This window comes from Falco cherrug, chromosome 2 (assembly GCF_023634085.1).
Source record: "Falco cherrug isolate bFalChe1 chromosome 2, bFalChe1.pri, whole genome shotgun sequence".
Lineage (NCBI taxonomy): Eukaryota > Metazoa > Chordata > Aves > Falconiformes > Falconidae > Falco > Falco cherrug.
The window spans coordinates 4,275,245-4,299,741 of NC_073698.1; the positions used below are offsets into that span (position 1 = coordinate 4,275,245).

The window sequence follows — 24,497 nt, forward strand, 5'->3', positions numbered from 1 at the left end:
CCACATCTCAACAACCTCCATGGCTCCAGCTCAGAGCAGGTCCCTCCCCTCTGGTGTATGAAGGTTGGCTGCATCGCTCAAGGCGCTGCCCTCGTGTCTGTTTTGTTTCCCCAGATCTGGAACCACAACTTAATAAGTGACGAGTTTTTGGGCCAAGTGGCGCTCACGGGGGACCCCAGCGATCGGCAGTCAGTGCACACACTGCACCTCCAGGACAGGGGGAACAGAAGATCGAATGATCTCTCTGGGACCATTGCTGTGATGCTGCTCAGCAGCAACATCCTCACCAACGTCTAAGTACTCAAGAACTCTTCTTCTGGTGCCACAGATGTGTATATAAACATGCACACATACATACAAACACACATACACACACATAGCCTACCTACCATCTGCAAAGCCTATATGAACTATGCATGCATTCCATTCTTAGGAGCCAGTCTTGTGTTTTCAATGTTAAAAAGTGGTGCCTTTTTGGGGAACCGCAACAATCCTTCTGCTGGCATCCTCTGCAGCCCCCATCACCGCTGTGTGCCCTGGGGGATCGCTGCAAGCACGCTGTGTGTCCTGACAGCCAGAGCACAACGCCCTGCTGCTGTTTGTTTACACAGGCTGGCACACACGTGCCACCATGCACACATGTGGCCACCGCGGTCCTACCAGCTGCTTTCATGCATCTTTGATGTGTCTGCTTGGTTTAAGAGTAGTGTGTGTGGAGTCGTCTCCTGTGAAACTGCTGTTTAATCGCTTATCTGTGGAGGCACCTCAGCAAAGGAGAAGTGGAAAACAAGATCAGGCCCTTTTGAATGTGGTGCTGGGCATGGGTTTGCATATTGCAGTTGGAAACAAAATGCACCAAGGCAGTCCCAAATCCCAAATCCACAGGGGCAACAAGACTAAAGGTTCCATCGTTTTAGGGACAAGCTGTTTCCTCCTGGGTCTTGTTCAACCCCATGAATACAAAGATGCCAACAACTATGGTGGGACAACTGTTCTTTGGGGTCAAGTTTTTGAACCGGTCTGGACTCAGCTCCTGCATGTGCCTCGAACTGCCGTGGTGCCTGCTCTCTCCATGGCTTCATGCTGTCCCCATCCCAAGAGCTCACCCCAGTAGCCGGGGTGGGTTGTCTACTGGGGCCATTCAGTGTTTAGATAAGAGGAGACCATATCCTCTGAAAGCCAAAGCATCAGGTCCAAGGGATAGGGAGCTTTTCTCAGTGAGCTCCATCTTTACTGCTGCATACAGTGCATCATATCTCAGTGCCTCGCATTCCCAAATTCTCTATGAAAATAGTGGGATTTTAGCTTGTGCTGGAGGAGCACTGCTCCCAGCGCAGCCTGAAAATGCTGGGAATCTTTGATCCATGCCAGTGTTCATCTCTCACCTTTAATTTCCAGTCTCCTGGCCTGGAGGATGAGTTGCACAGTGCTAGAGCCAGTGTCACAAGCACAACCCAAGCACGTCCTCGGGGACATGTTTAGGGCCATGGTCTGCTTCTGTTCGTCATGAAGACTGGATGTATCTTCCTTGTTCCACTGGGTGGCAGAATCTGGCTTCTTCTAAACCATCCCAGCTAAGCCAAACAACAAACCCTCCTCTGGCCTTTCAGCAGCTGATCAGGGCAGGTTTCAAAGCATTTTTTTTCTCCTGTTGTTTAGGTTCAGGGGTTTTTTTTTAATTAATGTGCCTTTAAAAATGGTGCAAGTTAAGGGTTTTCTCTGTCAGGTTTTCTAACAAGAAAATATTTTGCCGCCACCTGTATGCAAGTAGAAATGGATACATATGATGATGTAATCTTTTAGTCATGGTAGATTTTGACCTGAGCAGAGTCCGACAAATGAACAGGAAAGCCTTTTGTTGCCATAACAAGTAGAGTTTCTGCTTGTCCTACTAAATGCCTGTGTTTGTGCTGCAAGTCTGTATCTTTTTTTTAAAAAGTCCCTAAAGTTCTGCCAAACCTGTAACGTCGTAAGACGTTCCCCAGAACCACATTACCAGACAGCTCAACTCTTGGTGCATCCAGAAATTTACAGTACAACTAACTTAATCGATTTTTGCAGGCTGTTTTTCCCCTTTCCTCAGCTTCAGAGTTTGCCTCCTGGTTATGAATTGGGTTTTTGACCAAATTGCTTATTTTCTTAGGTCTTCTTTTCCAGGACTTAGAGGCAAGCAGTGGCCCACAGGATGCTCTTTCCAGGTCTCAGTTATTCCTGGCTTGCACTGAGTGCCCTCCGATTCCTGGTGCCATCACTGCATGTTGCAGAAGTGCTTCAAATACTCCTGGTTTGGTAAAGTGACATTTTGACCCCAAGGTAAAGACAATTCCTTGAATCTGGGCAGACTGATTCAGAGGTATTTTGACTTTATACTGGGTTTGTTCATGGGACTCATCACTGAAAAGAAACGAAAGCAGCATTGTGGGGTTAGAAGGCGTGATTTAGGTCTTAAGTGAAGATCTCACAGGCTCATGTTCAGCATGGTATGTGAGAGGGACCATGGTGCCCAAAGTTACCTCACCTGGCAGGGAAAAGAGCTGTTTAGCTAAGGGAGAGCATCACAGGAACATCACAGGAGCTTTGCACCATCATCAGCAGATGGGGGTAGCCAGCCTGCCTGCATTTGCCTTGTTTTCTCAGCAGATCGGGCTACTGATAGCTTCAGCTCAAGCGCCCTGGCACGTGCCCAACCGCACTGTGATCCCCAAGGAATGGCGTTGGAGCTTGCTGAGGAGTAGCGGTGCCCTGGTACCCATGGACAGCATCCTTCCTGTCTACAGAGAATCAAGCCATAAAGAGAGGAAAGGCAGCTTTTAAACAGCTCTTCAATAATAATAAAAAAAAAATCATCACACTATATCAGGACCAAAATGGCTTAACATCAGTAATATCTATCCTTTTTTTTTACCCCAAACTTTTGAAAATCTAAAGCAGAAGCCTTCTTCCCCTTACATTTCCAATGGAATAACAAAAATTACCTTTGTTGCTTGCTTTTTTTTTTCTTTTTTTTTTTTTTTTTTTGTCTTGGTTGTAGAGCAGATGAGGGAGGGTAGTTATTAAAATGCCATTCCTAATGTGGATGCCTTTTCTCCTTGAATGAAGTAAACAGAAATATTCAGGACTTTTTGTCTGAGAGGAGGACAGGTCTGATAAGCACTTTCCAGAGCCTCCCAGGTAGTGTAGGACATGTCTCTGATTTATTTTCCACTTCTTTTGTTGATCATTTCAATGGTTGTGAGTAGCCTGCCGTTACACTCTGTGAAATCCATTTCTTTTTGACATGTCCGTGTTAAAACAGGCTACAACTTGTCTTCATCTCCAAAGGCACTGATGTGTCATGCTGCACAAGCTCAGAGAGTGGTCCAAACAGAAAGCCAACGTTGTACAGCTGTAAAACTCCTATAAATAAATTGTGTATATTTTATTCGGACCTGTTTTGCTGTGTTCTTCCAGAATGCTTTTGATGGGCACAAGGTGGCTCTGCAGAGCCTTTTTCATTTGCTTGATTCACTAAACTCCATTCAAATTCTTTTCTCTGCGGACTTTGAGACTGAGGCAAGGCAATCTGCATGAAGGTTTCACACAAGGTTGCACTCATGTTCACTGGGAAAAGCCACGGAGAGGAGGGGTAACCTCCTCTGACTATAAAACCTTTGCATCCTATGCCTCAGAGTCACCACAATGCAGGGAACTTGGTTTTTTTGAGCCTCACCTGACTTGGAAAAAACTCTGCAGACTGCTAAAAAGGAAAAAAAAAAGGGGGGGGGGGGGGGGGGGGATTTTGGGCAAAGCAGCAGGAGGATGTGATTTTAGGATGTCTTTCCCTTGGAGAACAAACCTGCACGTTGCACACTGGGAGCATTTGAAAAGTGAACAGCCTGTCCCTGCCCGTGGCAGCCTCCAGTCTTGCTGCGGTAACACATGGTGCCGAAGTGCTGGCACTGGGATCTTGCTTCCATTTCAGCTTCCAGCCCCCAGCTCCACCATTTAGCCTGTGCTCAGGTCTTTGCAGCATGGAGGAGCTGTGCCCTTCTGCAGCTCACCCTCCAGAGCCTGGAGCAGGCAACTGGAAAAAGCCTTTTTATTGTGGGATGAGGACACCCATCCAGAAAGCCCTGCTCCTGGGATCGTCCCCTGGGACAAAATATATCACCAAATGCTAGGCAGAGAAAGGAGCATCCTACGCTATCACTGAAAGAGCTTGCAAGGGGCATTTTTCAGGGGAAGGCCTCCCAGACATCTCAGCCTCACAAACATCCTAATGCTCTCCTGGAGGATGTCCTGAGCAGTAGGCATGGCTGAGCACCTACGGGGCTGTGACACGTTGCTAGATATAGCACAAGAGCGAGCTCTGGTGTAGACCAGGTAGCTTTATTGAGTCTTGCTTTGTGCACTTTCAAAAAAAGGGCTATGGAAGCCTGGATAAGCCACAAATCATCCTGTAGGTGTGTGTAGAAGTCATGCATCCCCACCATCACCCACATCTTGGTTTTGCTGGTGCTGGGGCAGTGGACTTGAAAGTGGGGGTTGCTTTGCAGCCCTGCCTGTCCCAGTGCTGGTGGTGCACACCGATGTGGACTGGCAACATGGGCAGGGATGTTGGAATTAGTGTGGGATCCCAACACACCACTGTGTAGATGTGGGGAGCATGTGCATGTTCGGAGACGGGCAGCAGGTAGTAGAGTGGTGCACAGCCCCAGGCAGGATTCAGCCCAGGCTTCCCAAGGGTACTGCAGCAGCTCTGCATCCCTCCAGCGCTGCCATCTGCCAAGAATTTCTGCTCACTAATGTTAAACTAAAACAACACTTCAGAGTCTTCTTTTGACCTGCAAGAGCACCTTCATGGAGGAACAGACATCCTACCATAGTTGCAAGATGACACTGGAATATTTCTTCTTAGTGTTGGGTTCCCTACATCTTGCAGCTTCCCACCCCAACTCCTCTATACGTTCCCCCCAGCTGCCATGTGGATATGAGCCTTCTGCTGCTTAAAAGGTCCAGGGATTACTAGGAAGAAGGGCTACAGAGGTAGCAGGGCTTTCAGCAAGGGGATGGGTTCATTGCCTGACCCTCAGAGCTGCTCAGGTGCTTCCATATCCTTGGCCAATGTCCCAGGTATTAAACCAGGGGTTAGCCCATGACCCACAGCCATGAGATGCTGCACTGAGCAGTCGCCCAAAGGCTCCTCGTGCTCTTCAAATCCCACCTCCAAACCCAGTGGTGCAGGCAGAGGAGCATGTCTCGCCCTGTGTCCCTGGCAGTCTCCCTTGCTGCCTTCCCACACGCCCATGGGAGACGCTGGGCACAAGAAGGGGCTGCCCGAGGCTGGACCACTTCCAGGCACATCAGCTGTGGTCCAGAGTGAAGCAAATCCCAGGCACAGCCAATATCTGCCCTCATACCCACACAAACCACATCGGCACAGTGAGTAGGGCTTAAGTGAAACCAGGCACGGCCCCAGGTGGCCATGGTTTGTCTCTCTTGTGCTTAAAGTCAACTGATTCTATTCACAGCTGGCTCCTCTGAGAGGACTGGGCAGCGGCAGGGAGTTCCTTGGGGTTGGGCAAGGGACAGGGTGGCTGTGCTGTGACTTCTCCCATCTTTTGAGCGGAGTTCCTAGTGTGGTTTTGGAGGAAAGAAACTTCCTCTTATTGCTCCTTACTTCTGCAGTATCACCAAAAAAAAAAAAAATATTCAGGTGTCCTAGTCCCCAGGAGGGGTTCAGGCCCCCTCGTTCTAAAGCAGAGCTTAGAAACACCTTGTGTGATAATGCTGCAAATAAAAAAGCGTGTTTTGCACCATTTACTGGCTAAAATGCCGTGTTTCATACCTAAGTGAGAAACCCCCGTGATGGGACACAGCTCAATTAAAAGCCACCCCCACCTTCCTCAGCAGGAAGGAGGAAAGACACTAGTTCAGATTTGGGCAGGGAGTCACCAGGTCAGAGTTAAGCTTCTAGGCAAAACCTCAGCTCTGAGTTTCCTGCTCCTCAAGCATTTTTCTGTCCCAGTTTTCCCGTTTACAAGCTCAGGCTGCTGTGTTCAAACCAGAATGCCTGTCAGCTGCTGGCCCCCTCCCACGGGGCCTCAGGACGGTGCCCAGTGCAGCCCTGAGCAGGCTTTGCGTGGGGCAGGGGGATCCTTCCAGCCATCCCTTTGCCCAAAAGGCTATCAGGGCTCTGCACAGCGAGGACTTGAAAAACGCAGCGTAACTCACAGCAGGGCTCTTCATGGGTACCACGTTCTGGGGCAGACCCGGGGGATACAGGAGGATGCACCCACCCTTGGGGTGTGGGGACGCTTGGGGAGCGCGGCTCTTGCGGTGTCGCCGGGCTGGGAGTGTCACACGCACATTCACACTCACCCCCCCACACACACACACACCGGGGGCCGGCTGTATCCCGGCTCCTCCCCCGCTAAGAGGCTCAGGCAGGGCAGGCGCTGCCCTCGCTCGGTGCCGGAGGCAGCGCGGCTCCGCGCCGGGCACCAGCGCCCCTTCCCCGGCCCCCGGCCGGCCATGCCCCGCTAAGGTAAGGCGGAGGGGGTGGCAGGCGGCACCCGGGAGGGACCGGGCTGAGGGCTGGGGATGCTCCGGGTGGGGTGCGATGGGTGCAATGGGGGTGCGGTGGGCTGGGATGCAGCGGGGGTAGCCCCGGTGGGGCTGCGCGGCAGCGAGCCGTCTCTGGCACCCGCATCAGACCTGGGGAAGGGGCTGGGCTGGCTGCGGGGGGCGACACGACAGCAGACCTGCCAGAAATGCCCGGCAGCCCCGAGCCAGCTGGGCTCCTGCAGCACGGATTAGTGTCTGGCTAATTTCTAGCTGCTGCTTAATTTAGCTTGGGTCACCTAGCAGTGAGCGGGGGCGGGGGGCATTCCCCTCCAGCGCTGCGCCGTGCAGCCCCCCACCCCTTCGCTCCACAGCCCTTTCACATCCAGGGATACGTTTGCAGGTGCTTAGGGACGGGGTTGTGCCTGCTGCACGGACCCACTGGCGTTGCTGGCACAACACCCCAGGTGTCCCCCCCGGTCCCATCGGTCCCGGGACCACTCCCTGCTCTGACCCAGCTCCTAACGCACCACCCAGGCGGTGAAAGCACGACCTGCCCTCAGGCAGAGAGCAGCAGGGCTTTCCCCAGGTTCCAGCACAGCACACCTTGTGTCCAGGCTGTTTTGGTGGCATGTTCCCTGGGTCACAACGGTGCTCGTAAGCAGTGCTCAGGACCTTCCCAAGCTGTTGACATTATTAGGACAATCCCTGAGCATGGGATAGGCAATTCCCATAAAGCAGTTTGCATTTTGCTGCCTGGTTTGGGAGGGCAATGTTATGTGGATGGGCTGTGCTGGACCAGCTGAGCACCAGCCATAACAAAGAACAGCCCCCCGGCTTTCCTAGGGTAGTTACAATCACGTTATCCTAAGGAGGGTGGACCAGGCATCTCTTGGTGCCTCTGGGAGGACTGGGCTATATAGTGGAGGACCTGTCTTGTAGGCAACATAGAGGGAGAGTTTGAAAGGCCAGTGAGTCTAAAATTGCCTGGTTGTCCCTGACTGCTAAATCCCCCCTGCAGAAGGAGCTGGCAGGAGCTGGAGGCGGTCTTCACACAGCTCTAGTTGTTACATTGGTGTGAGAGTGCTTCTCTCCATAGTCTGAACAAAAGGATGCCCAAGAAAACCAAGCTTATGGGGTTATCCTGTGCTTTACATCAAGATGTCAACTACATGGCTTGTGTTGTAAGCTGACCCCTCTCTCTTCCTTCTCCACTATATGATGGGTCCTATCTTTCTTCCCATGAGGTGAGGGACCGCAAGGTCCCAACAGAGGTGGTGTGAAGGCATGAGATGGTTTTGCAGCTTTGGACTGAGCTTTGCCAAAACTTCAGTCAAAACCTGGATCCCTGTGAAAGCCTGTGCGACCCTGTGCAAGTGTCTTCCCTACCCTGTGTCTAAACTGCCCCAGGGACAGCTGAAGAGGGACAGACAAGGGCAAAAAACAGGATGGCATTTCCCTCCTCTTGGTTGATGGACAAAATTGTTTTTTCACCTGTGGCTTTGTGATCTCTGAGCTCTGCCAATTTCCAAATACATGTCTCTAAATCATGTGTAGTGTTTAAGTCGTGGTGATGGGCAGGCGACAAATTGTCTTACTGTCTTTCTCTTCTACCTGACCTCGTTGAAAGCTTTGTGCTTCTGAAAAAACAGTGTAGGGCCAAAGCCTTTTCTTGGGCTTTTTGGAGTGAGACTGGAGTAACTTCATGAAGTTACAGTATCTCCCCACTGACACCAACGTTTATGAGATCTGAATCCAGGCCAGGGATGAACCTCTTTTCTAAGGCAATATTATTTCTAACTCATTTCCCCTCCTCAGAGCAGTTGATTCATCTCACTCACTATTAAGTTTCCACAGACCGGGGCTGCTGTACAGTGTTTCTGTCTTACGCTTGCTAACTTGTGACTTCGCAATCCATGGGTTGCCATGGAAAGGATTTTGCTGTGATTAATGAAGGCATTGTCAGCTCATAGTTTTTTTTCAAAGCCTTTCCTGGAGCTGCAGAGAACAGCTTCCAAGCCCAGCAGAAAGGGGCAGACAGGACAGGCGGCTTCAGGCACTCTCGGTCCTGGGCACATTTTTGGTTCCCCACACTGACACCATGCTGTCGGGTAGTAGTTGCTGCCTGCACTCACTGCCAGATCAGGTCTGCTGGTCCCTTTTGAGGGAGAGGAGAGATAGGGACTTCTGTTGTTCTCTTGGGACAGAGCCAGAGTTTTCTTGCTCCCGAAGCAGAGTAGGACAAGTGTCGCTGTACCAAGGGGCTGGCAGGATGTGGAGTCGGCGTGTAAGGGAGCTTTGCACCGTGAAATGCTCCTCTGCTAGGCAACGTGCAAGGAGAACCTGATATGGGATGAGATGGTGTGCTTGTGACTGTCTGGTCCCCCAGCCAAACTGCTAGGTAGAGCCAGCAAGCTTCTCAGAACAGGACTGCCCCAGCAGTGCCCATGCTTAGGCTGTCCACCCATCCCCAGGTAGCCCCCCCAAACCCCACTGTACCCAGAGCTGTTCACAAAAACTTAGAACAGTTCTAAGAAGCTCTTCCAGTCTGGATACTGGGAGAGAGCAGATACAAGCAACAGGGCAAGAGGGAACAGCCTCAGGTTGCTCCAGGGGAGGTTTAGATTGGATATTAGGAAAAAATTCTTCATTGAAAGGGTGGTCAAGCACTGGAACAGGCTGCCCAGGGAGGTGATGGAATCACCACCCCTGGAAGTGTTCAAAAAACATGTAGATGTGGTGCATGGTGATATTGTTTAGTGGTGGATTTGGCCTGGGTTAACAGCTGGACTTGATGATTTTAAAGGTCATTTCCAACCTAAATGATTTGATGATTCCCGCTTCACAAGGAGAGAACAATGTGTGGAAATCCAATGAAAAAAGTCATCTGAAGTAGGTTGAGTGCCAAATAAATACAGAAAAGTTCAAAATCTAAAGCAAAAAGTCTCTGGGGACCCCTTCATTTGTTGGCACCATTGGCTGAGTCCTCCCCAGATCTGCCCAGCCTGAGCAGCTTGGTACCAACTCCCACCTCAGCCCAGCTGGGATCCAAAAACTGAGTTCTTGATCCCACTGGCAGTTTTAGAGCAATGGCAGAAAAGCATCGAGCTCTTCTTGGACCTCAGTCCTAGCAAGTTCCTTTCACAGCATGTTGGTTCAGCTGCTGCCATCCCCTTTCATGCATTTAACCTGGTGTAATAACCCAGTGTTTACCCGGGGCGCAGGCGACCTGAATACATTTTCTACATGCATGAAAGGAGTTAAAACTTACACTATAGGTTGATTATAGACTTAGGAGCTGCCTTGCGTGGAGGTTTCCACTGCCTGTTGTTGCTGCATAAGCAGCCTGGCCTCCAACTTTAAGATGTGTGGAGGAAGGAGGGCTCACAGAAGGGCATGTCTAAGGTTATTCCGAGTGTTGGGAGAACTGAGGCTCTGTGGAGCTTGGTCTTATCCTCTCTTCCCCATCTGACACCAGGCTGTATGGTGGGAGCTGTGCTGGGAAGGGGCTTCACCCCAGGAGGCAAAGCCACCCACTGCAACAGTTCCTGACTTTGGAAATGGTAAGATAAATCTGGGATCACAGCAGAGACGGAGAGAGGATGGGCCCAACGTGAAGGTTGGCAGAGGGGGACAAATAGAAAATGGCAGGTATCCACAGTGTCTGAATGAAGGCAGCTGTTGATGGCACTGTGTAGATGTGAAGACTTTTAGGAATATTATGGTTTAGTCTCATAGTGCTTGCAAGTTGCAGCTGTGAAATACCTTCCACCTGAGATGGCTTTGCAAATGCTGGGCAAGACTCACCTGCCCAATACGCTGAGGCATAGGGAAAAGGTGCTCTGAGCCCTGCCTGGGCTGTGCTAGACTTGGGACCAGGGTCCATCTCTTGGGACCAAGTCCTTGTGTGCTCCCCAGGACATCTGTCATTGTCCAGAGAGCACATTTCATTCCTCTGCTGATTTATTTCGAGTAATCCAAAACAAAAAAAAAAGATTAAACAGATGTCAAAAGGGGAATGAGGATTGAAACAGCATTGTACCTTTGTGAGTCCCTGGTGTAACTGCAACTGGAACAGTGTGCACTGTCCTCGTCCCTCCATCCCCAAAATGATGTAGGTCAACTGGGGAGAATTCAGAGAAAGGAAGGATGGCCAGAGGTCTGGAACAGCTTCCACACAAGGAAGGACTGTTTAGACAAAGGCTCCAAGCTGAAAAGAGATAGGATGAAGGTATGTTCTAGATCCTAGAAGACCATGCTTGCAGGTCTAGGAAAAAGGAGGATTTTCCTTTGCAATATAAAAATTAGAGAGAATCAAATAAAGCTTATAGAGACCAGGCTGAAATCAAAAAGGAGTTCACATAACCTGACATCTGTGGTACTCCTTACTGCAGGACCCTGGGGATCCTTAAAGTATTAATGGGTTAAAAAATGACTAGGACAAATTTGTTGATGAAAAGCCTCTCAAAAGCTTTAAAATACATACGTTAAAGAAGAAAGCTACGATTCTTTGGCTCTAGAAGCTCTTGAGCTGCAAATTATAGTGTCTGGGGGAGTACTATGGAGTAGTGCCACTAAATCTTCACCCTGCTTTTATACTGCTCCCTGGGCATCCTCTGCTGTTCGCTGTCAGCAAACTAGAATAGATGGGGAGCCCACAAGCTGGACCTAGCATGGGCTGTTTTATGCAGAGCTCATGCTTCTATTCACCAAGAGTTGTTCATGCCCTGAGATTCTCCTTGAAACAATTCTTCTGAGATATTTGCCTTGCTGCACTTCTTAGTTGTCATGAAGAAGATAAGGTGTCAGCCTCATCACTTCATTAGCAGTGCCATGTATCATGTGGGTCGAGGAACAAAAAGCCTCTCCTCTTCCTTTTTCATTGAAAATACTTTCATGCCAGCAAGTACAGAGAGGAACTTAATGGAATTTCTTGCAGGCTCTGTGTCAGATCTCTTGTAGACCATTAGGGAATTGCCACAAAGATGGTGATCAGCTAGATCGCTGCTAGACAGAAAGGAATTTGCAGGAGGTTCCCTGTGAATCCCAGAGCTGAGCCATGCTGTTGTGGGGCTGAGGTTTGCTTTGTAAGTCAGCAGGATGGTTTTCCATATACCCAGCGTGTGTTGGTGTGGGGGGTTTTGTATCCATGCCAATGGGAGAGGCTGGGAGAAGAACATGCTTTGCCTCTTGGTGGCACTGAGTTCCCAGCCTGGGCAAAGGTCCCACTGAGCTCATGTGGGCCCAAGGAGCTTCACAGAAACAGTGAAGCTGAAAGGGAAGGGGGGAGCACCCACAAAGCATAACAACTCCCATCATCAGAGACAGGGCTCCCTTGCCCAGCTGAGGCTGTCGGGAGGACGCGCAAACCTCCTGCAGTAGGACAGAGGGGTGGCAGGTGTATGTTGTAGTGAGATGGAAGGAGCCCCGTAGGCCTAACTAGAGTGTGTCAAACTTCTGCCTCCTGCGTCTGAGCCTTTGGGGGGTTTCCAGCACCAGTGGTGTTTGCTATTACATTGTACAAGCCCAGCTATTTCTATCCCGCTTCCTCTCATCCCTCAGCTTGGCTGGATCAGTGCCATCAAGGCCAGCAGATTTACCCTGGGCTGAGATGAACTCCAGAAACCACCACCGCTCCCCCGCCCCCTTCCCCAGGGTTTGTCTCTCCTACAGCCTGCAGAATGTTTCAATCTGCAGAAATAAAGGTGGTGGTTATTTCATCTGTAACCTCCGTGCCAGAGCATTCCTCAAGCCCATTGAGGAGCTGCACGCAGAGGGCTGTTGAAGTCAGCAAGATGATCCCCCTTTGCTCTTCAGCTCCTCTGCTCAGCTTCTTGGCTGCCTTTAATCCCAGGGGAACAGCAGAGCCAGGATAACCCAAACTTCTGTGTTCTGTCCTTGGAAGTAAAGCCCAGGAAAAGGTCTGGCATAGCTGGCTTTATGTGGAGCATTTTTATATGCTGGAGAGCTGCACGGGCCCAGAACAGTCTTTGGCACAGACATGAGAAAGCATCGTATTGCTGGAATTACTGGAAGTCCCTGTGAGCTGTTAACAGTGTTAGCGATATACCTCCCAAACATGCCCCCCTGCCAGGCTGGTGGGGCTACAGCATCCTTGACCAAAAAAAAAAAGGCTGGATAAAACTCTCCACTAGTCCTTTAGGTTTTCCTTTCATTTCTGCAGGATTTCAGAGCTACCAACCATCCTAGAACACTTGGGATGCCAAGATACAGCCCACCCAAGGATCAGGATCCCTAGCAAGGACTATTAGATGTTTTACATAATTCAGTAAAGTGGTACATGGAGACATATAAACAATTAATGAGCAGGTCAGCCCAATCTGCTGTCAGGCCAGGGAGGTCTCTCAGAGCAGGTATACTGCAGGGACATCATCCCTCCCATGTAAGAACTCTCTCCTGTCCAGCACAATGCAGGGGAAACATTGTCTGGTGATGCCACCAGTGCTTGTGGTTAAAGGAGCAGGTCCTTGTTCCACAGGGAGGGGAGTTTTTGAGAGTGCAGCTGTGTTAACTCCAGAAAGGCACTGAGATGTTACTCTCTTCACTGCTAAATGTCATGCCTGCACCCAAAGCATCAGGGGGGAGACAAGAGAGCACCCGGTGATCTTGGCCAAATGGCTTGGAGAGCCATGTCAGCTTGGGATGCCAGCACGGGGCAAATCGGGACTGCTGTTCATTCAGGTTACTCGTACCAGTACAGATTAGGGTGGCGGGTAACAGAGGATGAAAGGTGTTTGGGCAACCTTATTGCTGTTAGAAAGAACCCTCTGGATCTCCCCCAATGCCCTGTTATAACTGGGTTTTGTGCAGAGCACACTCCTGTTTGGAGCTGCAAACTAGGTCCTGTCCTCCCAGTACTGAGCTCAGCAGTCAGGGAAGGTATTAAGTGAAAATGGCTGGAACAGAAGTCAAGCTTCTCAGGTGCAGCCGTGTTGTTGAACTCAGCCCAGGGAGTGAAACTTGTCTCCAGCAAACACCGATTCCTTATGTGTAGCTGAGAGAGAATCACAAATAGCAACAGCCACCCCTTTTCTGGGAGGGGTATCCCAAGACACGGCAAAGGAGGGTGGGGATGGAGCAGCTTGTTAAAACTGGCATAAGTTAAGTACCTGATTAGAGCCAACTTGCTCGTCTAGTCTGATTTCCATAGGAAACGAGGCTGTGTGGTCACACTGCCTGTCTCTTTAGATGTGTCACCTAATCATGGTAGTTTGCTGACCAAGTTCCCTTGAAATTTGACAGAGCTGCAGCAAGGGAAATGAAGTTCCTAGACACTTCATGAAAATACATAGGCGAACGTGGGAGAAATCTAGTGCCCGGCAGCATGCTGCCAGCTCCTGTTGGACACTGGCCAGCCCAGGTGGGGTGTGAAAGCTGTTCTGGATGCTCCATCTGCAGAAAAGGCTTCTTGGGGGGACTACACCCTATTGACCATCAATAAATAATTGGAGTTTTGTGGTTGTAAAGAAGGCTTTTGTTAGCTTTGCTGCTCACAGGGAATTCTGTCATTATTTTTGGCCCTGCTCTTCACCAGGTGGGAACTTGGCATGGAGTAAAGTCACTTTACCTCCTGGAGCCCCCAGTTCTTTCGCCCATCCAGGCTGTTTGGGGCTGCAGTGACTTTTACTTTATGTCTGTGCAACACCTGCCAAATCATAGAATCATAGAATGATTTGGGTTGGAAGGGACTTTAAGGATCACCTCGTTCCACCCCCCCCTGCCCCGGGCAGGGCCCCCTCCCCCCAGCCCAGGCTGCTCCCAGCCCCGTCCAGCCTGGCCTTGCGCCCTGCCAGGGATGGGGCACCCACAGCTGCTCTGGGCAGCCTGGGCCAGCGCCTCGCCGCCCTCACGGGGAAGGGTTTCTTCCCAATATCTCATCTAAATTCACCCTTTCATATGTCCTTTATTCTAACTCTGCTTTGGCAAAGACCTATAAGCATGACTTCAGCTCAGCCAGATGATGCCCTTGACAGCACAGAGCATCCCATGCGCTGAAGAACACTCAGTGACTCAATATGCTATCAAAACGTGAAGAGCAGCAACCAGCCCCTGTGACTCAGCTTCCCCAGCTGAAAAATTAATAACATTTCGCATGTGCAGCCAATGAGTCAGGGAGTGCCTGTCCCCCTCTCACCAGACTGTTACAGGGCCGATGTCCCCCGGCACTGCCTCCAGCTGCCCTCAGGGATGCAATGGTGACTGCACCAAAGGCACCCGGCAAGGGCAGAGCAGAACTCTCTCCTTAATTTGTACAGTCCCTCTTCAAGCCAAACATCCTCTGGAGTTATCAGCAGTCTTAGCAGGATAAAACAGGGCTGGTATCTTCTGATTTGAACCCACTTAATCCTACTAGTCCCTGCATTTGGAAGCTGACCCCAGCCTCTCTGAAGGGCCGTCCTGAATTTTTCCAGGACCACGAGAGATAAGAGGATAGTGTCAGGGCAGGCCGAGGGAGGATTTCACTGAAAATCCCAGCAAAGGGGTTTCTGCTGAGAAAAAAACCCCACAGGATTTTAACAGCTTGCAGAAGCCCTGCTCCAGCCAGCACTAATAGCACTGGAAGGAAAGAGACCGCACAGCCCAGGCCAGACCATTAGGGACCAGCAAGAGTAGAGGGTAAAACAGCTGCTTATTAGAACAATTTAAGGACAGTAAAGAGCAGGGGAGCTGCCTTTATTAAAGGCATGTTGATCTGGAGTCATAGGCGCAGCCTTGGGTGTCTGCAAGAGGCACATTGCACCTTCCTGGTTCTCCTGCCTGACCTTGGGGAAAGCCATGTCCTCCGTGCCTCAGTTTCCCTCTGTGTGAAATGAGGGTAGCATCATCTCCTCCTCCATAAGTAGGCTGGGGTTCGTGTGTGTTGTGGTTTAACCCCGACTGGCTATGAAGTGCCATGCAGCCGCTCGCTCACTCCCCCGCTACAGCAGCGTGGGAAGGAGAATTGGGAAGAAAGTGAAACTCATGGGTTGAGATAAGAATAAATTAATACTTGAAATAAATTAAAATAACAACAACAGCAACAATTGTAACAAAAAGAGAGAGAGGGACAGAGGAATAACACACACACACACACACACACACCCCATCAAAAAAAAAAACAAAAACAAAACCAAAAAAACAACAGCCCAAGTGATGCACAATACAGTTGCTCACCAGCCACTGACTGGTGCCCAGCCAGTCTCCAGCAGCAATCGGCACCTCCCAGCCAGCTCTCCCCAGTTTACATACTGAACATGACAATATATAGTATGGAATATCCCTTTAACTAGTCTGGGTCAGCCGTCCTGGCTCTGCTCCCTCCCAGCTTGTTGTGTACCTGCTCACTAGCAGAGCATGGAAAACTTGAAAAATCCTTGATTTAGAGTAAGCACTACTTAGCCACAACTAAAGCATCAGTGTGTTATCAACTTTATTTTCATACTAAATCCAAAACACAGCATTGTACCAGCTGCTAGGAAGAAAATTAACTCTATCCTAGCTGAAACCAGGACAGTGAGGGAATAACAGCATAGTAGCTTGCTGGACTGAGTACTAAAACAGTGGCTGCAGTAAAGACACTCTTTAATGAACCTTTCTGTAGCAAGCAGCAGTGGGTTAGTAATTAAGTTATTGGACTGCCATTAGTCTGGTGTTCAGATCTTATCTCTGCCATACGTTGTCTGGGTAGTGGCAGATCATCTAGAGACTGTTAAAAGGGAGCACCTCAAGGGTGTTTAGAAAGAGCCCAAGTACCTAAATCACTCTGGAACCACTTCAGGAACAAGCTCCAGTGTGCCACAGGACAAATCACCTGATACCCCAAAAATGTCCTTTTGAGACCCTGGACCCAGACTGCAGTGGGTGCAGCGCTCCTTCTCCTGCCCTCTGGCTTGGAGCAAGGCCTATGGTCTTGTAGGTTGATAAGATAGAAAGCTTGGAGGGCCAAAGAGATGATCCAGTCCAATCTCCTTCATAACATGGCCCAGTTTTTCCTAACTGGAGCCAGTAAAGTAGGATTGGCCAGAGTATATACCTAGGGAATATATCTATCTTTCTATAGGAAGTGTATATATAGACATGTACAAACCTTCCTTTGGATCTTCATGGAGTTGTTCTCAGGTGGTAGGTGCAGTCTTTGCAGCTGCCTGAGCAACAAAACCAAAGGATTAAACCTGTGTCTGAGCTAAGGGCTAATGGATGTTGTTCAACTGCAGGGCCGGCAGAGCCCAGATGGCTGGGAAGGTTGTTGCCTCCTGATCCTGGCCCAAAAGAGAATGCACTGCACAGGAATCTCCTCCCAAATCCATGCACACATTATCAAACACACCAGCCTGGAGTTGACCACCGTCTGTGTGTATACCTTGCTCTGTCAGTGACAGGGGTTGAGCAGCCCATGAAGGACCACATCTGTGGTGGCTCCACCAACACTTGTTGGTGCTGGTCTGCTCAGCCTAGGCTAGTTGGGGTTCCCTGAGCATGGGTGGGCAGGATCTGAGCTCTGTTCTTGGCACAGTGCTGGGTGGACATCCCAGTGAGCTCAGGACCAGCAAGGGGACTTCCAGGACAGCCCAGCACAGTGAAGACAACCCTAGTCCAAGGAGTCTTGAGAGCACATACATGTGCTAAATCACCCTCAATTTCAAATATAGGCTTTATTTTAATTTTTTATTATTGTGTGCCAGGCCCCATGTGCAGGCCCTAGCAACACCAGCAGTTCATCTATGGATAAAGAAGAGATGAAAACAGACTGCAAACACCACGTGGTAAACCTGCAAGTGCAGCATTTTGCCTAGATCAGCTCAGCCTGCTCGGTCTGGATTATGCTGAAATTACACCTGGCCTTCTTGCAAAAGGATACTTTATTTGATTAATTACTGTGGCTGTTGAAAAATACTCAATTGCCGGTAGAGGCTGATGCACAAAAGGAAATTGGCCTCCTGAGGAGGCTGTGCCGAGTGCTCCACGGCGAGCTGGGATCGGATGCCGCCGTGGTCCATTGTTCTGCTCTGGCTACGTGAAAGCACAGGGAGGGAGAAAAGGTCAGGGCTTTTGTTAACTCCTCTACCTGCCGGGCTTTTCGGGGGGATTGAATGCAAGGCAAATCTATTGAACTTCCTCCTGGACACCTGAAAAATTGATGCCCATTTCCTGACTACTCTCAGATGAACAGAGGCTGCGTATTAGTTCTTTGACTTTCCAGAGGTAGGAGTTCTCCATGGGTTCTTGCTTTAATGTAACCTGTTTGGCTGGGGCTCATTCAGTTGAGGTGTTTCTCTCTGTGGCACTGCTACCAGGACCCTTCAAATAGAGGTTTGAGGGCCAAACCAGTCCCACAGAGTCAGCTAAGTGGTCTTGACACATTCCCAGCTGCTCAGGGAGCATAGGGATAGAGAAAGGAGGGGGCATACAGATGACAGCAGTCACCTCAGGCCTCCTCTGCAATTTATGGACAGAAATAATGCTGACGTTTCCAACAGATGGAGTGAACCAGGCCTTGGAGGCACCTGTTTGTCCCCACAGTCATGGAGGTGATCCTGGCTGACGTGATGAAATACAGTGTCTGCATACAGACAGCTCAGTCCCACTTTGGGCGTCAGGTGGGGCTTGGAGCACACAAAAAAAGATCGAGAGCCACAGTCACCTAAATGACAGCATAGTCACAGGAGAGGGCACAATGTGTGCTGATGTGGCATAGAAAGCCACAGCAAAGAGGTATGCTAATGGACTCCCGTCCTAGAATTTTCACGCTTCTGCCTTACTCCGTGGTCCCCAGACTCGTGTGAATAAACACCAGTGACAGATATTAGCTCCCAGCTCCCTTCTGATCCGTGCACGTGGCCAGGAGGAGCCAAGGAAATGCTCAGGCATTGCACCGTTCCTAGGTAGTAAGTGCATTGCACAAGGGGTTCTTGGCTTTGTGGAAGCTTTGACTTTGGTCTGGAGCTCTGTTTAAAATCACACCCTGACGTCTGCAGTGTTTTGGGGTTAGTTTTATTTTCTTTAATAGTAAGACGTCCTGTGAATACCTGGTGTCAACTCAGTGTTGCGCTCTTGCACCCTCAGTGTAGCCAACTACACGTGCAGTGTCAGCCTCACTGGGAAATTGTCGATCTTTTCCTAATGTGAAATATGAAAGAGTTTGGGTGACTCTGTGCGGGGATTGGTACTGACATGCAAAGGACCAAACAAGCTCTGAAATCCTCTAGCTGCAGTTGAGTCTTCGTGGTCCTTTCACCGACCGACCGGTGTGATGCTTTGCAAAGGCAAACGGGGTGGCACAGCCTGGAGCTGTCATCGCGGGCTGTGATTAATGCCTGCAGCTCCTGGCGGAGGAAGGCACAGAGGATCATATTCCTTTCACTGCTGTCTTTTAAAACCCTTCACACCCAGTCTCTGACCAGGTCACCACCTTGGAATTTTGTGGTGCCCTGACTCTCAGCTTGTGGAAAATGGCACGGTTGCATTGAAGTCAGTTGTATCTCAATTATTTCATATCACTGGGGGTCTGGCCAGAGGTTTTTTTCAGCTGGGTCAAAAGAAACAGCAGTGTTTACATTTTCAGCTGATCTGTAGTCAGCCTGACCAACGAGGAAAGTTCAGGACATGCTTTAAGTGCTCAGTTTTCAGGGAGAAGACAGATTTTTCAGAAGACTTCAGTGCTACCTGAGGTCTGTTGAAAATCAGGCCCTGATTTTGTGTGCTGAAGCCTTTGGCTGGAAACTATCTACTGCACAAGCCCTGACTCCTCTCTGTCACTCACACTGAGTAGATTACGTGCTATTTATTGGTGGTTTCAGTTACGAGCATCATTTCCCTAGGTTTCAGTTGCACTTGCAGAATGACAGACTGCAGTGGGCATTAGCACTGCACTGTCTTCCTTGAGCTACTCGCATGAAAAAAACTCTAATGTACAGAAATGCAAAGTATCTGTGTATCTAATGCATTAAGCCTACTCCCACCCTGGGCTCTTTCACTACAATAAGAAATCTTGGTGCCTGCAATCTTTTCTCGCTGTAGTTATTTGGCTAATTGATCAGCAGGCTGGCTGTGTTGCTCTGTGCAGGAAAAGTTGTTTTTATTTTGAGTAGCTGGAATTTTCTGGGTTGGAGATCCCAGATGTGCAGGATGACTGGACCATCCCTTTTTGCGGAAAAACAAAACAAAACAAAACCAAAAAACAACTAACAAAAAAAAAGTCCCAAACCAAAACACCCCCCCCCCCCCCCCCCCCCACAAAACCAGCAAACTACCAGGTCTTCCCTGGGAACAGCATCCGCCCACCAGAAGGAGAAGCCCGACAGGAGCACCCTCAAATCTCATTACTGCCTAATCCTGTGGATCTCATCATTGTAAGGCTGAATGCTGCAGGAATAGCTAGAGAAAAATCTGCATGTTCCCTAAAACAGCCCTTGCAGGCTGTCGTTTAGTTGCACAGTGTTGCATCCATGACTGGGCTTCATCCATGACATGAGGAGCTACTCTGAGGATCCAGGGCTTCACGATAGATCTCTACTTCCCACTATCACCTACGCCTTCACGTGTCAGCTTGCAGCTCCATTTGAATCTCTCTTCTCCTCTCAGTTCTCCAGGCAGCTGGACCTGCAGCTGCTGGGGAGGTAATTCTTTACACCAAAATTCACCTCTTGTTCAAAGCAGCTGTTCCTCTGCCTGCTGATACCAGCGTTCACTGGAAATTTGGTGGCCACTCAAAGTCTCATCCAAAGGTGGTAGGAAAGGCTTTTCTTGACTTTCAGTGAACTTGGATCAGACTTCTGCCAGGAAAACATGCGCTGGGCTCATGGAGTCCCAGGCCATGCAGAGCCCCATGTCACAGATGCGTGTGAGAAATGGTGATTCTAATGTTTTCTGCAGCTTATTGCTGTTGTGACCTGCCTTGCTGAGGTGAGACAGCTTCCTTGCATTCCTCACATCACCTATCAGCACGACTTCAAGCTAATCCATCCATGCGGAGGCAGCAATTAAGTCATAAACAAGGGAACTTTCTCAGTGCTGTGGCAGGCAGCGTGCTGGCCAGGTGATGCTCATTGTGTCCTCACATCTCCATCACGAGAGTCTCATACAGTTTTCTCACTTGTAGAAACTCAGGGAGTGCCATTCTGTGTGTAAAAAAAATTAGCAAATACTCTGCATGAATTCCTGTTGCCTTTGCATTCAGGGCAATACTCTTGCTTTTAACGGGGATGTATTTTTTTCTCCACATTGAAAGAGATGAAACGATGGCTGGGTTTTACTCTCCATGTAATTTGCACTGGGGAAATTAGAAATTATTATTTCTTCTTGCAAGGATGAAGATATTTGTGCCACGAGAAGGGAAGGTGTAAGTGAATGGCCATTACCATGAAAATTTCAGTCCAAGGCTCAGACGGGGGGAAAGGGGGAGATGCTCAAGTTTTAAGCAACACTCCAGCAGCTCAAGCACTCGTCTAGCGAGACTCAAAGTCTGGGTTCCTCCACCAAGGTGGGGGTTTAATTCGAGTTACCCACCTCTCAGCAAGTCCTGGACAACCAGCCGTCACATAGGCTTTGAGGGCAAACCTGAGCAGCTGGGAGAGCTCACCTTCTGTGCAGAAAGGAAAGGAGAATGGGAGTCTATGGGCCAAGGAAACAGTGATGTCCCAGGCAGCACTGGATGGCAGGAGATCACATATAGCTAAAATTTACCCAAGACAGGCTCAGGCACCATGGCAGGTTGTCTGAAGTTCTTACTGTGAGAGCCTGTTTGGTTTATTGAAAAGCAGAGCGAGAACCGATGGGAGTAGGCTGTGAGTGCCTCCACAGGGAGCAGATACACGGCACTGAGGCTCTGACAGGCCAGTTGACACAGGTCATACCAGGGAGAGGCCTCAGTCTGATAGCAAAGCTAGGGCACGTGCCTCTTGCAAAGAGTTTCCCAGACACGGTCTATCATCCTGGCTCCCCTCCGCGCCATGTCCTGGTCACCACTCCAAGCCAAGTGGTGCACAAGATCCCAGCATGAGGGAAGTGGAGGTGCAGCCCTGGGGCTGGGCCCTGCCGTGTGGGCCCATCGATGGGTCGGTTGTGGTTGGTAAGATATGACTGGCCTCATCTGGGAAGCTGAAGGCAGATGCAGATGAGCAGTTACTTGTTTCATTTTAAACACTAATGATGATTTGACTTTTGGAGCTAGTTACCTAGAGAAGTAGTGGGTAGTCTCTGTTAAAAACTTGCTTGTTGATCATGCTAGCGGGGAAGACACCTGTCAGTCAAGAAGATGGATGGTGCCATATTCAGACTAATATCTTCTGACCTGAAAGCCCTGGTTCTGATTTGGGGCTCTAGGAAGAATGCAAAATACAAACTGCCATAGCTTCCCAAGCATGCCAGCTTTCAGCAGGACAAAAAGCAGAAGGAATGGTATTTAGTGGCATTGCCTTCTTCCTCTCCACTTGCTGTCATGCGCATTCAGTGGTTAGAGTCCGGTGAGCTGGTTAGTTTAACCTCATTCAAGAGCCATTGTTTTTCTTCCTGATCTGAATCCTGCTTTTGATAAGGACAAAGGCGCTTGTCTCCAAGGGTACAGGTCTGACCTTTTTATTCACCATTTCTTAGATGAACAGTAAAATACATTGCAAAATCTTTAATCCTTCTCAGATCCGCTGCTGGAGGGGAGGGAGTCAAAGCAGCAGTGTGCAGAGAGCATCGGTGTGTTAAATCTTTTTGCTCAGCTAAGGTGATAGATTATGTTTCTGCCAGTCAGATGAAGTAGACATAAGATGAATGAACTTCTGATTTTTCACACCGTTAAGTGCCCAGGGTTTCTCCAAATGACAGGCTCTACACCACACTGGGTGCAGAGGGGGACTGGCTGTCACTGAATGTGTCACCTCATAAATAAATTATTCAATTTCTTTGCTGCATTTGCAGACAGGAAAATCATGTGGCACGTGGACTTCAGGAGAAAGGAGCAGAATTTACATTTAGAATTAAATACCTGAATGTCTCTTAACCAGTGCTTAATGAGCATGTGCTCTGGAGGATTAGCACTGTGGAGTGATCCCCCAGGCAGTATGGCCAGTCATGTGGTTGGACTCCGGTCCCAAAGTGCCAACAAGGAGCAGAAATGCCAGTTAAACAGATTAGAGTAGCAACCCCCCTCTTTCCAATTGCATGATAACGGTTTTGTCCAGGTTTCTCAGCCTTTCACCCTCCAGAGTCAAGCTCTGTCAGGTTCCTCTTGCATTTGGGATCTCTTCAGATCCAAGAAAGCCATGGCTGAGGTTGCTGTGGTGCAGACCTTTTACCGAAGCACTCCTTGGCTTCTGTTGACCACTGCTTGCAAGCAAGAGGTGTGTATAGTTCCATGTCGCACATGACCCTGCATGCAAAAGTAGTTTAAAACCCTTTCAGCCTCACCCACTGCCTCCTTCAGATGCTTTGTTCAGATAATGCTCAACTAGGGATGCCCGCAAAGCTGCAAAATGAACCCAATTTACAAAACCCCCGTATTTTCCAGAGGAGTGTCTTTGTGCTTTTGTTTTATGTGTGAGTGATTTTGGGGAGGGGTAGGGTACATTTTGTTTAGCCCAGCTCATTTTTCCATACCACAGGCAGCTGTAGAGCTTCATGTAGGAGATGAAGGTGGGAGGGTTGGAGGGTCCAGATGGCCATTTTTTTCCCACCAAGGCTCCCATGAATTAGTGGGCAGCTGATCTCCCTGGTGCTCAGACAAGTCGAATCCTTCTTACTGATCCCTGTGGGAATAAGAAGGAGGGCAGTCGTCAGCTCCCCCTACCCTTCCCTTTTGGGGTTTTCCCTGTTGAGTAAGCCCTGGGGAAAGCCAGCTGCCCATGGTGTACAGCCTCGTTTGCAAAAGCGTCGTGAAGGGACTGGTGACTTGGGCTGAAGGTTAGACCTTCAGAAAATAACACCAACACCAACACCCAGGCTCTGGGTACCAAAATCCTGTTTAAAAGCAGAGTGTGGGGAGTATGTAAATACTCTTCCAAACCTGGCACACCTATTCAGCATCACCACAGGCTGTGCTGAGCAAGATGCCCACATACAGGATAGTTTTTATGCTGGGAGCCAGGGCAACCATGAGCCAGTGCTTTGCTTCAGCAGCAGAAGAATAAATGACTAAAGGAGCAGTTCTGAGACCTGTGGCTCTAGCCCAGCCTGTGGGAGGAGATCCCCCATATATGTTTTTTTGCAATATGTACACTCAATGGGGCAAGCCCATTTGGCTGATTATCATGCAAATAATGGCTGGACTACTTAGGAGCTCCCCTGTTGGGTGAGATCTCTGTTTTTCAGAAAGGGAAACTGAGGTGAGGAACTATAAGATCGCTTGTCCATAGCAGATATCCTTCAAGCAAGGAACCCAAACTGCTACCCAACCCCGTGTTCAACACTGTACCTACAATCATTGTGTTACGGACCTGAGAAGAACCTCTGGAAGACCTCACCCAGTGCCTGCTCCGAGACAAGCCAAGTTTTCACTGACTATTCCCAGTGGAGGAGACCCTTCAGCATCCCTAGGAAGTCTGTCTCAGGGCTTACTACTTGGCAGGGTTAGAAAGTTTTTTTCAAGCCATATGAATTAAGGAGAAGAGGAATAATTTAATGTGCTACAAGAATATTCGAACTGAGGATTAGGAAAATTGCCTCACAGTCTTTCAGATGTTAAAGTGGGCGCATGATTTTCCACCAGTCTTCTGTCTTCTAGAAAAAGCAAAATTAATTCGTTAAATATGGTCTGTGGCCAATATTGTCTAGTGAGTATTTCCTAATGAACATGATGTATTCACTGCCCTTAGGACACCAGTTCCTTTTCTGGGCAATGCAGAGGGATCATGTAGATGGGTTCAGCAGCTGGATGTTTTCATTAAGGTAGCGAAGGCACATAGATGGCAAACTCCTACAGCTTTCAGTGGGGTAGCTATCTGCCTTCAAATATGTGGTCGCTAAAAATG

General features: G+C 49.3%; 2 protein-coding genes across 6 annotated transcripts in view; both read left to right on the forward strand.

Annotated features, from left to right (window-relative positions):
• Nucleotides 1–3,427, forward strand: part of CAPN5 (calpain 5) — a 57,778-nt gene extending 54,351 nt beyond the window's left edge. The window contains exon 13 of the mRNA XM_055702469.1: nt 115–3,427. Within this exon, the coding sequence (XP_055558444.1) occupies nt 115–297 (183 nt within the window). The 3' untranslated portion in view covers nt 298–3,427. The remainder of the gene's footprint in view (nt 1–114) is intronic.
• Nucleotides 3,428–6,430: 3,003 nt separating this feature from the next.
• Nucleotides 6,431–24,497, forward strand: part of MYO7A (myosin VIIA) — a 108,106-nt gene continuing 90,039 nt past the window's right edge. For 3 of the 5 annotated variants that reach the window (XM_055702177.1, XM_055702181.1, XM_055702180.1), the window contains exon 1: nt 6,438–6,526. The gene's annotated coding sequence lies outside the window, so the exon portion shown is untranslated. Of the gene's footprint in view, nt 6,527–24,497 lie in introns of all 5 variants that reach the window. The other 2 variants (XM_055702178.1, XM_055702182.1) reach the window with 2 other exon arrangements.